General features: G+C 31.9%; 1 protein-coding gene across 7 annotated transcripts in view; it reads left to right on the top strand.

Moving 5' to 3' along the window:
• The window catches only part of TRIQK (triple QxxK/R motif containing), a 73,018-nt gene that overhangs the window by 26,690 nt on the left and 31,948 nt on the right, over positions 1–14,380 (top strand). For 4 of the 7 annotated variants that reach the window (XM_081266423.1, XM_081266428.1, XM_081266429.1 and 1 more), the window contains one exon: positions 13,345–13,426. In XM_081266423.1, coding sequence (XP_081122549.1) covers positions 13,366–13,426 — 61 coding nt within the window. In that variant the 5' untranslated portion in view covers positions 13,345–13,365. Of the gene's footprint in view, positions 1–4,309; positions 4,570–13,344; positions 13,427–14,380 lie in introns of all 7 variants that reach the window. The other 3 variants (XM_081266424.1, XM_081266425.1, XM_081266427.1) reach the window with 2 other exon arrangements.

Genomic DNA, 14,380 nt, shown 5'->3' with positions numbered 1-14,380 from the left:
TCTTGCCAATTTTTATATTCTTAATAGCTGCCATTCTGTCTGGAGTTAGATGAAATCTTAGAGTAGTTTTGATTTGCATTTCTCTCATCGCTAGAGATGTTGAACATTTTTTCATGTGTTTGTTGATTAATTATATATCACCTTCTGAGAATTGGCTGTTCAGTTCCTTGACCCATTTATTTATTGGGTTATTTGTTCTTTTGGTGTTAAGATTTTTGAGTTCTTTATATATCCTAGAGATTAGTGCTCTGATATGCATGTGGTAACATGGTAACAATTTGTTCCCAAAATGTAGACACTTTATTCACCTCACTGATTTTTTTTTTTTTTTTTTTTTGCTGAGAAGAAGCCTTTTTAGTTGGAATTTACCCATTTATTGACTCTTGATTTTAATTGTTCCACTATAGGACTCTTATTAAGGAATTCAGGCCCTAATCTGACATGTTGGAGATTTGGGCCTACTTTTTCTTCTTTAAAGAGAGAGAATTTCAATATTTATTTTTCAGTTTTCGGCGGATACACCATCTTTGTATGTGGTGCTGAGGATCGAACCCAGGCCGCACTCATGCCAGGCGAGCGCGCTACCACTTGAGCCACATACCCAGCCCCTACTTTTTCTTCTATTAGGTACAGTGTCTCTGGTTTAATTCCTAGGACCTTGATCCACTTTGAGTTTCGTGCATGGCAAGAAATAGGGGTTTTCTCTTTACTTCATTTCTCTTTAGTCTTTTGTAATTTAAATTTACTCTAAACATTTTCCTTTTTTAAGAAGAAAACCTAATTGACTTGTAATATGTACAGGAACATGCTTATGACCTAATAGAGCTGGGGTTGTGACTCAGTGGTAGAGTGCTCGCCTAGCATGCATGAGGCACTGGGTTTGATCCTCAACACCGCATAAAAACAAAATAATGTGTCCACCTAAAAATAAAAAAATACACAAATAAATAAATATTTTTTAAAAAATTATGGTGATATGTCAAAAGGACACAAACCACCTTGAAGGATATCCCATTGGCCAATACAAAGCAATTTGGGCATTAAAATAAACAAATTATACAGATGAAATCTAACTCATTGATCTATGATTGTATAGTGCTATAAACACAAATGAGTAAATAGGGAGAAGCAAATACTCTTGTACATAGTACAACACCAACTAATAAATGTGGTAGGAATGATGAAATTGGAAAATAATTATTTGGTAACTGTCAGAGTTTCAATAATTCAAGAAACATCAATAGATGGTAAACTAATAGTTGCGAAATTTTATAAAGAACAAGATATAAAGCTTTTTATAAACACATTGATTACTAAGGAAAAAGCTTAAATTCACAGTGGAGAAATTGGGCAGAAACTACCATAGTGAAGTAATCAAAGTTAGCATCACCAATTGAGGACATCATGCAATAAAAACAATACTATATTTGTGATATTACTGTGATGTACTTGTGAGTTGAGTGGAAACCAAAAATTGAGGGAGAAAGCAGGGGAAAAAAGTTAGACAAAGGATAAATGAGAAAATTAGGTTGATCATTCTCATTCAGAATGATTCTGAACGTATGATAGAAGTAGTCAGGGCTAGGGAGACAGGACCTTAGTGTATATTTGAAAGAATAAGGCAGGAGAGGAGGGCATATTATATGGAACAGGTGAACTTCGGGGACATCAATTATCAGTTTCACAGGCAGAGGTAGAGTGCTTATAAAGGAGGCCAAGAAAAAAATCTAAATGGAGAGGAGAATCAGGAAAAGTGTTACCTTGGAAACCAACAACTTAATATTTTAGGACTAAGTACTCAGTGGTGCCACATGCCTCAGTAATTTTGTAAATAATGACATTGTTTTCTCATAGCACAACCTTCTCTTATATTATCATATTTGCTGCAGGAAATTTCTAAAATATGAATGTTTCCTGAAACATAAGTATTGGAAAAGATTTGCCTTCCTTCCCTTTTATTGCAATACCTTACTAGTTGAACTGTGGTGTATTATAAATTGTCCTTGTGTTTCATAGTTGTGGCAAGGATATATCCCAGCTGTCCTAGTTTACACATTTGACTTTGGGTAGTGGGGTCCCTTGCTTTCACAAAAGGGTCCTGGTTTGGATGATAAATTATATAGCCATCCTGTTATAAGCTTCTGTTAATAGGATCATGCGAATCTGGGGAAGTAATAAATAAGTCTGTGTTGCAGCCAGTTATTGATATCTTTTATTCATTAACCAAAAGCTTATTCCCTTCCTTTATAATTCTAAATCAGCTTTTTAATAAATGTGGACAAATAACACTGGGAAATGTGGCATAGTCAAGCTTATTCTTTGAGACTGACAAGGCACCTGTACAGACTCAGAGGATTTTCAGTAGACTTTATTAACATATTATCATATTTGGAGTATATCAGAACATTTCATCTACACTGAACACACATGCTTCAGAAATTCCTAATCATATTCATCTAACATTTGGGCTATACAGATACAAATGTATTTTTACTAATAAATCTTCAGAAAAAAATTATTGGAAACTTAAAAAGTAGTTGCCATTTGAGATGTTTACATCTACAGTGTATCTATCACTTTTCTTCATCCTTTAGTCACCAGTTTTTGGTACCAGTTGGAAGAAGTATGGATTATATTATCTATATGAAAGCTGAAGCAACTCTGGATCTCCTAGACCTCTCTTAAAACAAACCAGTTTAAAGGGATTATGCACATTGAAAACTCGAGGTTTGAGACCTTTATTCATAATGTTTTCAGTTATTTTTTGTCTCATAAGCAAAAGAAGACTGAAAGTAGGTTAGTTAATATTCAAAATGGATATAAAACTGTCCTTTCTCAACTGTGTAATCCCTAAAGCCAAACATTCTCTTCTTTCTTCTCATTCCTCTTGACTAATCAGGCTCTTGAGTGAAGCTGCCCACCTTATTGGTTTTATGCCAGAATGTAGAAGTCTGTTTTTTACATTTTTTTATGTCTTCACCAGTACTTTATAATAATAAAAACAGAGTCTGCATTTTTAATTTGATACTATTTAATTGTAACCTCTAGAAACTCTTTTGAAAGAATAACTTTCATAAAATAACCTTTATTTAGAGAGAATAATGTAATTTGTGTGACTAATGACCTTTTAATTTGATGCCTACAAGTTCATAATAGGTATCTCATAGACCAATCCTAGCTTAACTAACCGATCTCCTTTTGCAAATATACAGGAAATTAACTAAAGTGCACTTCCTGTTTTGTTGAAATAAAACACTTGGTGATTTTAACAATCATTTTCCTGTGATGGAAATGATTACTCACTAGAAATTCTCTCCTTTATGTGGCTTCTCAGATTTGAAGTAACTATCCCTTTTATATTTGTGTAAAGTTCAGAATTTAAAAAAGTAATCCCAATGGACTCAGCTAATGTGGCACCCCCTCCTCCAGTGATGAGTGTTGTTGATGGTACACACAAGGCAGCTTTTTGTCTATTCTGGGCAGTATAAATTTAATGTGTTGTTTTCAAGTGTGTCATGTGTCCAGATGCCACAACAATCTGTGCATTAAAAAGGCATTAAAATGAAAGTAAGTAAAATATTTGTGGGTTATTTTTTGGTGGGGCCCAAGGAATTTGTGATGTAATTATGTTTGGATCAACTAATTCTGTTAGGTTTTGGGAAAAACAAGCACATTGTTTTCTTATAGCAATTATAAACATTTTATCAGTTATATTTCTAACACTCCCTCATTCCCAACCTCACCACATACCCTATACATACATTACCTTGCTGCTAGGGAGTTGATCCCCTTGTTGAACATGCTGCCTGCTTGATCCCTCCCCAGTCTTACTATTTCTAAATGGTAAGGTCTTGGACCTTTTGATTAATTATACTATAGTTAAAAAGCACTGTTATTGTCTCTCAGTTTTTTGTCTGACTCATGGCCCTATCGAGGCTGCTTCTAAATTCTGAAAAAGTCAAACACCAAATATTACTACTTTATATTTGCTACATATCTTCCTTAGTGGATTTGCCTTTGGATTTTAGCAAGTTTTCCCCCCCTGTTCTATTAATTATCTTCAAAATTTTCAGTCTTTCCAATCTTATTAAATAGAATCTGATTCAGTTATCATACAAAACTTTTTGATGACTGTTGCATTCAGAAGCAGCTTATTTAATAAAAAAAATTAAAAAGAAAATCATGAGAAACTACCACAGTTTAGTCATGCTGCCCCAAACAAACCTTACCATGCATCAAAGAGGATAAAGGATCCCACAGGCCCTGCTCAAACTCACATCTGCTTCCAACAAGACTTTGCAAATTACAGCATGCAAAAAATTACCTGTGAGCTTGTTATAAAGAAAAGCAGTGGTTCTTAATCTTTAATGGTCATAATAATCACCTGGGAAGTCTAAAAGCCAAGGAAAATTTGAGATCTATGAGCCTTAGCCCTTGAGATTCTGATTCAGAACTGTGATGGGGCCCAGGAGCATGCATTTTAATGAACATTCCAGACATCTCTGAGACTGGGAATGATGGCCACATTTTTACAAATGCTGACTTACATCCTTGAATTGCCCTGATATTGTAAGTATACCAGTGCTGAATTTCAGTTTGCCAACCCTTCCTAGATTGACTGGTATTTCCCCAGGCTGCAATTGACTCCTGAGAGACCGGAACATTCAGTATCATTTTGGGATAAATATAGTCCACGTTTCTATACCTTCCTGTTCTGTGAATGCTTATGCCCTGCATTATACTGTGGTTCTTTTCATGAACCACTCTTCTGCTATTCTCTTTTCTCCTTATATTTTTTATATACCACCTGAACTCTCTGTCATTGAGCACTTCATTGAGTATTACTTTTACTTTGTGAGATTAAACTTGATTCTTCTTATAGACACCACTTTCTTGAAGCATTCTAAAACAGAGACTATTCTTTCTTTAAATTTCTGCATACCTGTGAGTTAAGAGTTTGATTGTTATCATATTTCTATATTGCTGTCTCTAGATCATTTACTTTTCTGAATTTAAGAACAAACAAACAAACAAGCAAGGCAAGTTGAAACACCCAGCTCCTTTGTGGTTCATTCCATTTAACTGTACTGTTTCTCTCTCTACCCCCCCCCTTGCATCTATGGGCATTCAGATCCCTCCTTAGTCTTCTTAATTCACAATTTTTTTGTGTGTGTGCCCAAGCCCAAATTCTGCCACCAACCCAATGCTTTCCCTGTTCACATGTGTAATAATATGTGCATTATCCTTTCTCTCAGTTCCTTAGTTTTTCATGTTTTTCTATCCAAAACAAGTGCTATCTCAATAATATCAATTCCTCAAACTCACTATTTAATAACTTTAGTTCTTCTCTAACAAATAACCTGTAATTCTTCTACTGTTAATATTAATTATCTTTTACTCCCGAGTTTTGTTGTTCAACATCATCTAAACCTTAGAATCAAAACCCAATCAAGTTTCTGGTTAAATCTAAACCCCCACTATCCTCACTTTCTTCTCTAGCTTTAGACACCATGGGACATCACTTCACCCACTTTTTGTACTATCCTAAACTCTTTTTTTTTTCACCTTACTGCCCATCTGTTGTGCCCATTTAGAAGAACTAAAACTCTGCTTAGTCTGACTACCTTTTCCCTGTGCCTGTACTGGGCACCTGAGCACTCAGAAAGAAATACATTTATAGTCCTGTAGTCCAGTGCTACAATAGGTTAATGCTTACCAAATCCATTTGATCTCTTAGTATTTTCCTTCAACCTGTTTTCTTTTTAGACAACTCTGTATTCCTCCACAGCATGAATTCAGTATCTCTGTACTTTCTACCTTCCCTTTCACAGGAGACAATCTTTCCTCCTAATTCATAATAATAGCAGAGCTACCAAAACTCTCTCTCTCTCCTTTTGGCTACCAAACTTAAAACCACTTTTTTTTTTTTGGGGTGTGTGTGTGTGTGTGTGTGTGTGTGTGTGTGTGTGTGTATGTATGTATGTATGTATTTCAACCATTGTTTCTCTTTTTCCTATTAAAGTGAAAGGTAGTGTAATATGATTATTCAATCAAATATGTACTAGATTCTACCCCTTCCTATCTATTTGGAATTCTCAATCATTTTTTACTTTTGGTCCGGTTTTACTTTTTTCTCCCTTATCCCTTCATTTTCTACTTGTTCCTTTTAGTTATCATTTAAACCAACTCAAATTTCCATCTTTATTTAGAAATGAGCCTCAAGAGTAAAAACAAAGCATAACAACAAAAAGAGCAAAATCTTCCTCAATCATAGTTCCTTTCTACTTAGAGGAGATCACCCTAGTCAAGTGATGCTACAAGGACAAATAAAACTGATGAGTGCCTATTTAATTTGGGTCCAAAGAAACCTTTGCTTCTTTCACTCAGTGTATTTAAACCATTCTAGGAGATGTGCAGTGGTACCTCAGTTCCAATTTTAATTGGCATTTTGCTGATTACCAATGCTGTTAACTTTTTAATGCACTTACTTGTCATTCATATATCATCTTTGGTGAAGTTACTATTCAAACCTATTACTCCCTTTTTAAAAATTGGTCTGTATCTCTAAATATTATTGAGTATTCCTCATACATTCTGAATGCAAATTCATTTGTCAGATACAGGTATTATGAATACTTCCTATCTATTGCCTTATTTATATTTTACTAGTATGTTTTATGCACAAAAATTAATTTTGATGTAACACATTTTATTCTATGTTTCTTGATATTTGTATTATAACTAAGAAATATTTGCCTCTCTCAGGTCTTATAAATTATCTCTACTTTTTCCCTAATATTTATTTTATTTTTTTAGGTCTTCTGTTTAGGTCCTGATTATCTTGAACTGTGTATGGTGTGCAATAGAGGTTGAGTTACTTTGTTTTTTGTTTTGCTTATTTTGTTTTTCATAAGAAAATATAGTAATTCTAGAACTATATTTTAATACTGCATTAATTTTAATTCCATAGATTGAAGGCTGAAACCCAGCAACTAGGATTCTTTTCCTGGAGCATAACTTTTGGGGTTGACACAGTTAACTATTCTATAGTTACTTTTATGAACATTTATATTAATGTTGGCAAGTTATTAGGGTTTTGGAAGTAATCTTTTCACATTCAAAATTTTAGGTAATTTTTTGTGCTGCTACAAATGAAATTAATTTGGCAAAATTATAGTAAGCTGATAATAAAACTGATATAAAATAAAAGTCATTTGATCTTGAAAAGTTTTGAAAGACTGTTAGCTCTCTAGTTTTATACAAAATTTTGTTTCTTATAATAATGACTTGTCCCAATACAATCAACCTTCTGTATATAAGGGTTTCATACCCAAGCCTCAACTACAAACTGAAAATATTTGAAAAAAAGAAAAATTTTTTTTACTGAAAATAAATAGGATTTTTTCTTGTCATTATTCTCTTAACATGAAATTATAACAATTGGCATTAAATTTTGATTGTTTAAAGGCTTATAAGTAATCTAGAGATGATTTAGATAGAGTACATGGGAGGATATACACAGGCTATATGTAAAAACTATGCCATTTTATAAAAGGTTTTGCCATTTTATAAAAGTTTCTGGGGATTTGAATTTCTGAGAGGTCCTAGAATAAATCTTCCGTGGATACCTAGGGATGGTTATTATATTTATTTACTTATTAAAATGTTAACAATTAGTGGTAATATTAATAAATGCAACCAATAATGGATTGAGATAACTAACATTATTTAATGTAATGTTAATTTTTATGTTTATAATAACATACATTGTCTATTTCACATTCTGATAGTATTTCAACTCATTTTTTTTTCTTTAAATCTCTGGAGACCTAAATCATGTATGATGCCTCTCAGGCTAGGTTTAAGTGATTACTCATTGGAGATGATACTGGTGTGCATTATTAAAATATAGTTTCCACTAGTGGTGATGTATTGAAAGGACATTTAAAGCAGAATACAGAGCCTGAGTAAATTCATGAAAATGTTCATGACTTTCTTCATGGAACTAAAAGCTGAAATTGATAGTGTACGGAACATGAGTAAGAAACAAATGACAAACTCAGATCATTAATGGATCTTTATGTTAGTTTTTTTTCTTTAAGAAATATGTCATCATTTGCATGACTCCAATAAGTTAATTACATGAACAATTTTCAAGTTTGAATACTTTGGAAACAGGGTCATTCGATCAGGAATAAATATCTTCTTTCTTCAACACTATGTCCTAGCAGCTAGCATGTGGTTGTATTTTCATGATTCGTTCTCAATTTTGATCCAGCCATATAAAATATTTCTACATAATTATAATTTCATGCTTAAACTGAGGATTTTCTTAGGTAAGGGTTCTTCTCTTAGCTTTAAAAACTGAGATAATTATTTTTTCCATGGTCATGGGTTGAATCTTTTAATAACCTGTGTTTTGATATATATTTAAATGTCACAGTCTGGATTTAATGCTTTTTCTGGAAGCAGAGACATATGTGAAGGCTTTGGGTTTCTTATTTCTTTACTTGTTCTTTCTGGATTTCATAAAAAAGGTATAAATGAGCAATAAAATGACTTGGATGGAATGTGATTGAATATAATACTACATTTGTTTGTTTTAAAAGGTCACATATTTTGCTGAAAATTACATGTGGCAAAATTGTTATGTTAAATTCAGGTTAAGAAAGCATATTAAAAACAAAGATATCTTAAATCTTAAAAGTTCTAGAGTGTAAAGTTTTAATTAATGAAAAAATTAATGATGAATTATTTTAATATGCAATTTAGGCATTAAATAAAATTAGCATTCTTTCTTCTGTAAGTATGTGTTATCAAATTTCAAGAATGTTAAAAACTTCTCTGATGATTTAATCTGAAATCATTCCTACAGCAAAATTCATAAATAATAAATACTATCTTATTAATCCATATTTTAGTTTAGCTGGGTCTCAGAGCAAGATATCTCCTCAGGGAATGTAGTGTTCTTTATAAAAGGAAGTGATGAGACATAATCTCTAAGGAATTAAATTGTGAAAACAATCTTGGTATTGTACATGCTAATATAAATCTGTTATTCCCTTTCCGCATCTATCCCAACACATTTTAAATTGTGGATGATCTTGTATGCAAATAGCTGTCTTATTAGAAATTGCGGCTGTGTGTGCTAATGTCTCCCTGGATTTCTTGGGAGTTTTCTATCTAATCATCAAAGCAATAGAAATGAATGATGATTACTGCAAGACTTTGAAGAACAAAGAAAAGTCAGGACATTTTAGAGGTTCTAGATATATGAGGCATTGACAGTTTGAACCATACAGATGAATGGGTATCTCTTTATTGAGGTAATTTAAAATAGCCTTAATGTGTTTATTAGTAAAGTAAAATATTTTTCACTTTCTTGTGTTTGTTACAACTAATTAAATGCAAGTTTTTTAAAGTGTGCATTCTATAGATGTTTTTTGTTTTACCATTTGGTGAAATGATTTTTGCTTATATAAATAATTGGATATAATTTCAAAAACAATAGTAAAAGTTAAAAGTTTTAAAATTTTGATTATTAACAATCTTTAAATAATTAAGAATAAAAATTGAAAATCAGTTGATAATATATTTCCTTGATGGAAATTTTTTAAAGTTTTTATATTCAGAGACTATTATACCTATAAAATGTGTCTGTTTATAGAGCACAGGCCCTGATAAAAATTTAAATACTTTGCTATTTTTGTCATACAGAGAACATTTACAAATTAGTGAAATTCAGTTTCCTTTAGTGAAAAGATATTCTCAATTGACCCCTTACTTTTTATTTACTACAGGCAATGAATGAATAAAATACTGGACACTAAATTGTTAACTCTTCCTGGGATGTTGGTTTAAATGATCAGGAAGGAAATTCAGAGTAGCCATCTTGGCAGATAGCTTTTAGTAACCTGATTTTCTTTTTTTTTTCTTTTTACACATATTCCATAAGGATAAAAAACAAAACTATACTGAAAAAGGGATATTATCTTGTGTATTTATTTGTATAAATTAACTTCTCTCATAAATTGAGTGATATCTTTTCTAGCCTCACACAATTAAGATAAAAATAACAACTCACAATAAATAAATGCAAAATCACTATGCAAATGGATTTTCTATATGATTAATTATAATATGTCTATGAACATTATTTATGGTGCTTGTCTTGACAATTATTTTGAATGTTTTGAATTATAACAAGTAACTATAGGATTAGAGATACCTTGGTTTCATTTATAAATTTAAGAAATGTGTTATCTTACATGAAAAATTAAATGGTTTATTAGAGTGGAAGTCTTAATTTTTTGACTGTCATTTTTGAATATATTTATATTCCCAGATATTGCTTTAATACTATAAATCTGAATATTATTATGATTAGAAAGATAGGTTTTAGGTGAATTTAATAATTTTCTTCCATGTAAATAGAAATTATTAAATTAGAGATGCCTTTTACTGTGTTATGTGGGATCATTTTAGCTATCTCTGTGAGAATATAAATACACACACACAAAATACAGTTTGATCTGAACAGATTTCAAATGCACTTGGTGTTTTAGAACCTTAATAATGCTTATTAAAATATTTGCAGTTTGATAATTGCATCCATTTATATGGAGAGATCTCTACCTGTTTGTTTTAGTTGAAGTAATACCAACTGCTTTAACAAGTAGATGTAAGAAATGTATAGTGGCTCAAATGCTGCAAGTTTATTTCTTGTTCTCAAAAAAGTATGAAAGTGAAAAATAAGTTGGTTGGAGAGCTTTCCTCCATGCACTCATTCCAAATCCAGGCTGTCACAGAGTCTCCATCCTCATTATATCATTTCTTAATCCATTCTCATCTCAACCACATAAATTAGTATACATGAAAAAAATTTATGTCAGTTCTAGAAGTAGGAAGCAATTTACTCACATTCTATTGGCTGAAATCAGTGATGTGCCCACAACTAGTGAGAGGAAGCTGGCAAGTATAGCCAAATATGCCTGGGTAAAAAAAGAAAAGCATGTATTTTTGTGAGCAACCAAAAATTTTTACGATTTTTGACCTTTCTGGCCCTAAAATAGCCACGTACATCCTTTTCCCTGCCTCCTCAGTAAGAAAAAACTTGATAGAGTTTATAACTTACTGCATCCAGTTCAAAACCAAGAATCTAAAGCTAATAATGCACAGTCTTCTCAAGTTAGGATGTGGTTACTTGAGGTTCATAGACCATGAAATTTACCCACCCTTTTCCAGCCTCACCAAAAGAAGATTCTTGCTTAGACCCCAATTATGATCCTTTCAGAGGAACTCCTTCATTTTTTTTATTTATAATTCTGTTTTAAATATAGAGACCCAAGCATTGGTTTTCACTTTTAGACCTTTTTAAATGAAGTTTTTGCTTTCTTGATAAATGTAGTTCCCTCAAATATTGCAAAGCTTCTTACCATTTCTAGTGAGCTCCTTATACCAATAATTGTATGCTAATTTCTTTTGTACATATAATTCTCAACCTAAGCTTTGTTTCTATGCTTTGTTTCTATGCTTTGTTTCTATCCTCTGATTCTCTGTTTTTACCCAAGAAGTCTACTTGTAAGTAATTTGAAGTAATAGGCTCAGTTTAGACAGTAACATCCTTAATCTTTGTTTCTGTCTGTCTGTCACCCCTTCTCTTTCTGTTTTGAGCTGAGAAATTTTAATGTGTTTTTTGTTTTTCAATGTCTTTTTCAGTTTTATTTCTTGCTGTTTTGTTTTTAGCAATTAGCATTACCATATCATTAGTCCCTAATTTACTGGACTTTCTATTTCTGAATATTTTTGTTTGTGAACTGAGCAGTTCTTGCCTCACTTTATCTTCTCCTTATAGCACCTTAACTAAAAGCAGTGAAGAACAACTTCTCTTGCACCAATGTTGATATTATTTTAGCAAAACTTATATCTGTAATGAATAAAACCCACAGATGTATAAGAACTCAATTACAATTGAATTTTGTTCCTTTCTCATAAGTGGGATAATAGGGTGGTATTATGATTTGGATGTGAGATGACCCCAGAAAAGTTCATATGGCAATGCAGAGATGATTGAAAGTAAATTGATTAGATTAATAAGAGCTGTAACCCAACCAGTGGGTTAATAAATTTGATGTGTTAATAATTTGAATTTATTTCTGGGTGGGCACTGTAGGCAGTTACAATATGGCTGGAGGAAGTAGGTTGGAGGAGGTGTGCCCTTGGGGATTATATTTTGTCCCTGGCTCTTTGCATTCTCTCTGCTTCCCAGCTGCTATGTCTCCACCATCCCCTTCCACCATGATGATTAGCCTTATCTCAGGCCCAGAGCAATGGAATCAACTGACTATGAACTGAACCTTTGAAACTATGAGCCCAAGTAAATTTTCTTCCTCTAAGTTGTTCTTGTCAGGTATTTTGATCATAGCAGTAAAAAGCTTACTACTACTACAAGTGATAGAGAAGTTCATGAGAATACTCTTCTCCATTCCCACCCAGTCTGACCAAATTTCTGTTTCTACAAATGTAACTTGGAGATATCTGGAGTTCATTTCCACTTGAGCCTATTAGAAGGGGAACAAGGATGCAGGATTATGCTTGAGAGATTTTCATGCTAAAGTTTGAAAGTGATGCATATCATTTCCATTAAAATTTTTTTAGGAAAAACTCAATTTTATACTTGAATTTAGGCTAAGAAATATTGTCTAATTGTGCAAGCAAGAAATTGGAATACACATTTGGTGAGCAGATTATAATCTTTATTTAAATATAATAAATTAAACAGAAATAGTAGGATTTGAAAGATAATATTGAGGATTAATGAAACAGTATATATAGTATACAAAATATAAATAAATGGTAGTATCCTTATTGTTTACAGTAAGATGGACACCACTAGAACCTAAGTCATCCATTTTGTCTACAAACAGAATACAAATTTCCTGAAATTCAAACTTTTGCCTTCTTATCTTGTGCAATGCAGTAGGTAATTGGTACAAAACATGTGACCAAGAGCAAGCATGTATCCCCAGCCTATTTGAATGAATACTATGTGATTTTCACATTTACAGATAATATTATCTAACAGTGTGGTTTAATTGAGCATTGATATTTCTTGATAAAATAAATGTTTCCAAAAACAAATGATTGGAAAATTTAATTACCAGCAATTGTATCCTTGATAATTTATTTGAAAGAATTTTGTGTTCTTTATGGATATCTAATGGGAATAAGTCAAAGTCATTTTTACCCATTGCTTTAAAGATGAATTTTAAGGAATAAATTATTCCTGAAGTTTGTAGATAGTCTTTTTAAGGATTTCATTATAATTGTTTTCTTTCTTTTCAGCAGGCATTTTGGAGATCAAAGATGGGTAGAAAAGATGCTTCCACTATAAAACTTCCTGTTGATCAGTACAGAAAGCAAATTGGTAAGCAGTGAATTCCCTTTGATACACTCCTGTGAGTTAAGATAAAGAGAAAAGCAATTATGCATGATATTAAGACATAATTTTTTTGTAATACATATGATACATAGAAATGTACAAAGAAAAACTTAGAGATTTTAAGAGCAAAAACTACATTTAGCCAAGCTTGCCATAAAAATACATACTTTATGTACTTGTCATACATGCGTGTTTATACAATATTAGTTACATACTAGATCTCAAGGAAAGACCCTCCAATTTTAAAGAAGCAATATTCAACATATTCCTCTAGGAAAGTGTAGAAAATTGGAAATCAGAAGAAAAAAATTTAACTTTTCCTCCCCACCCACAGTGCACTCCTTTTGTGTACCCTTTCATCCCTGCTAACTCTCATTCTTTTGGAAATAAAAATGTAATACATTAATAAAAATATGTCTTTTAGTAACTGAAGAATAAATAAATAATTTCCAGGAGAAGTGAGAAAATAATTAAAAATAATTGATACCAAAACATAGGGTATATATTTAGTTCATAAATATGACACAGATGTACATGCCATAAATTTTTGAAAATTTTAAAACAAAATCTGCAAAACAAAAGACATGCAGAAAAAGTAGAATAATAATAAAGTGAAATAATAATAATCTGGCATACATACAGCCAATTAAGAATTTTTTGTATTGTTTCCAACAATATACAGGTTTAGAAAATATACAGGTTTATATATATACACACACACACACACACGTGTATATATACACATACTTACATAAATATATACACATACATAGATATACACATATATAACAATAATTACTATAATCAATCCAATTAAAAGTCATCATTTTACATAGTTATCTTTTTTGTGTGTCCTCAGAGCACCAAAAGTCTACTCTTAGCAATTTTCGGTTATGTACCTTATTAATTATGGTCCCCCTGTTGTACATTAAATCCCTA

The sequence above is a fragment of the Spermophilus citellus genome (genome assembly GCF_964194105.1).
Source record: "Spermophilus citellus genome assembly, chromosome: 14".
NCBI classification, from domain to species: Eukaryota; Metazoa; Chordata; class Mammalia; order Rodentia; family Sciuridae; genus Spermophilus; species Spermophilus citellus.
Note: the sequence above shows the minus strand (reverse complement) of the source record. Positions and strands in the feature narration are given on the sequence as shown.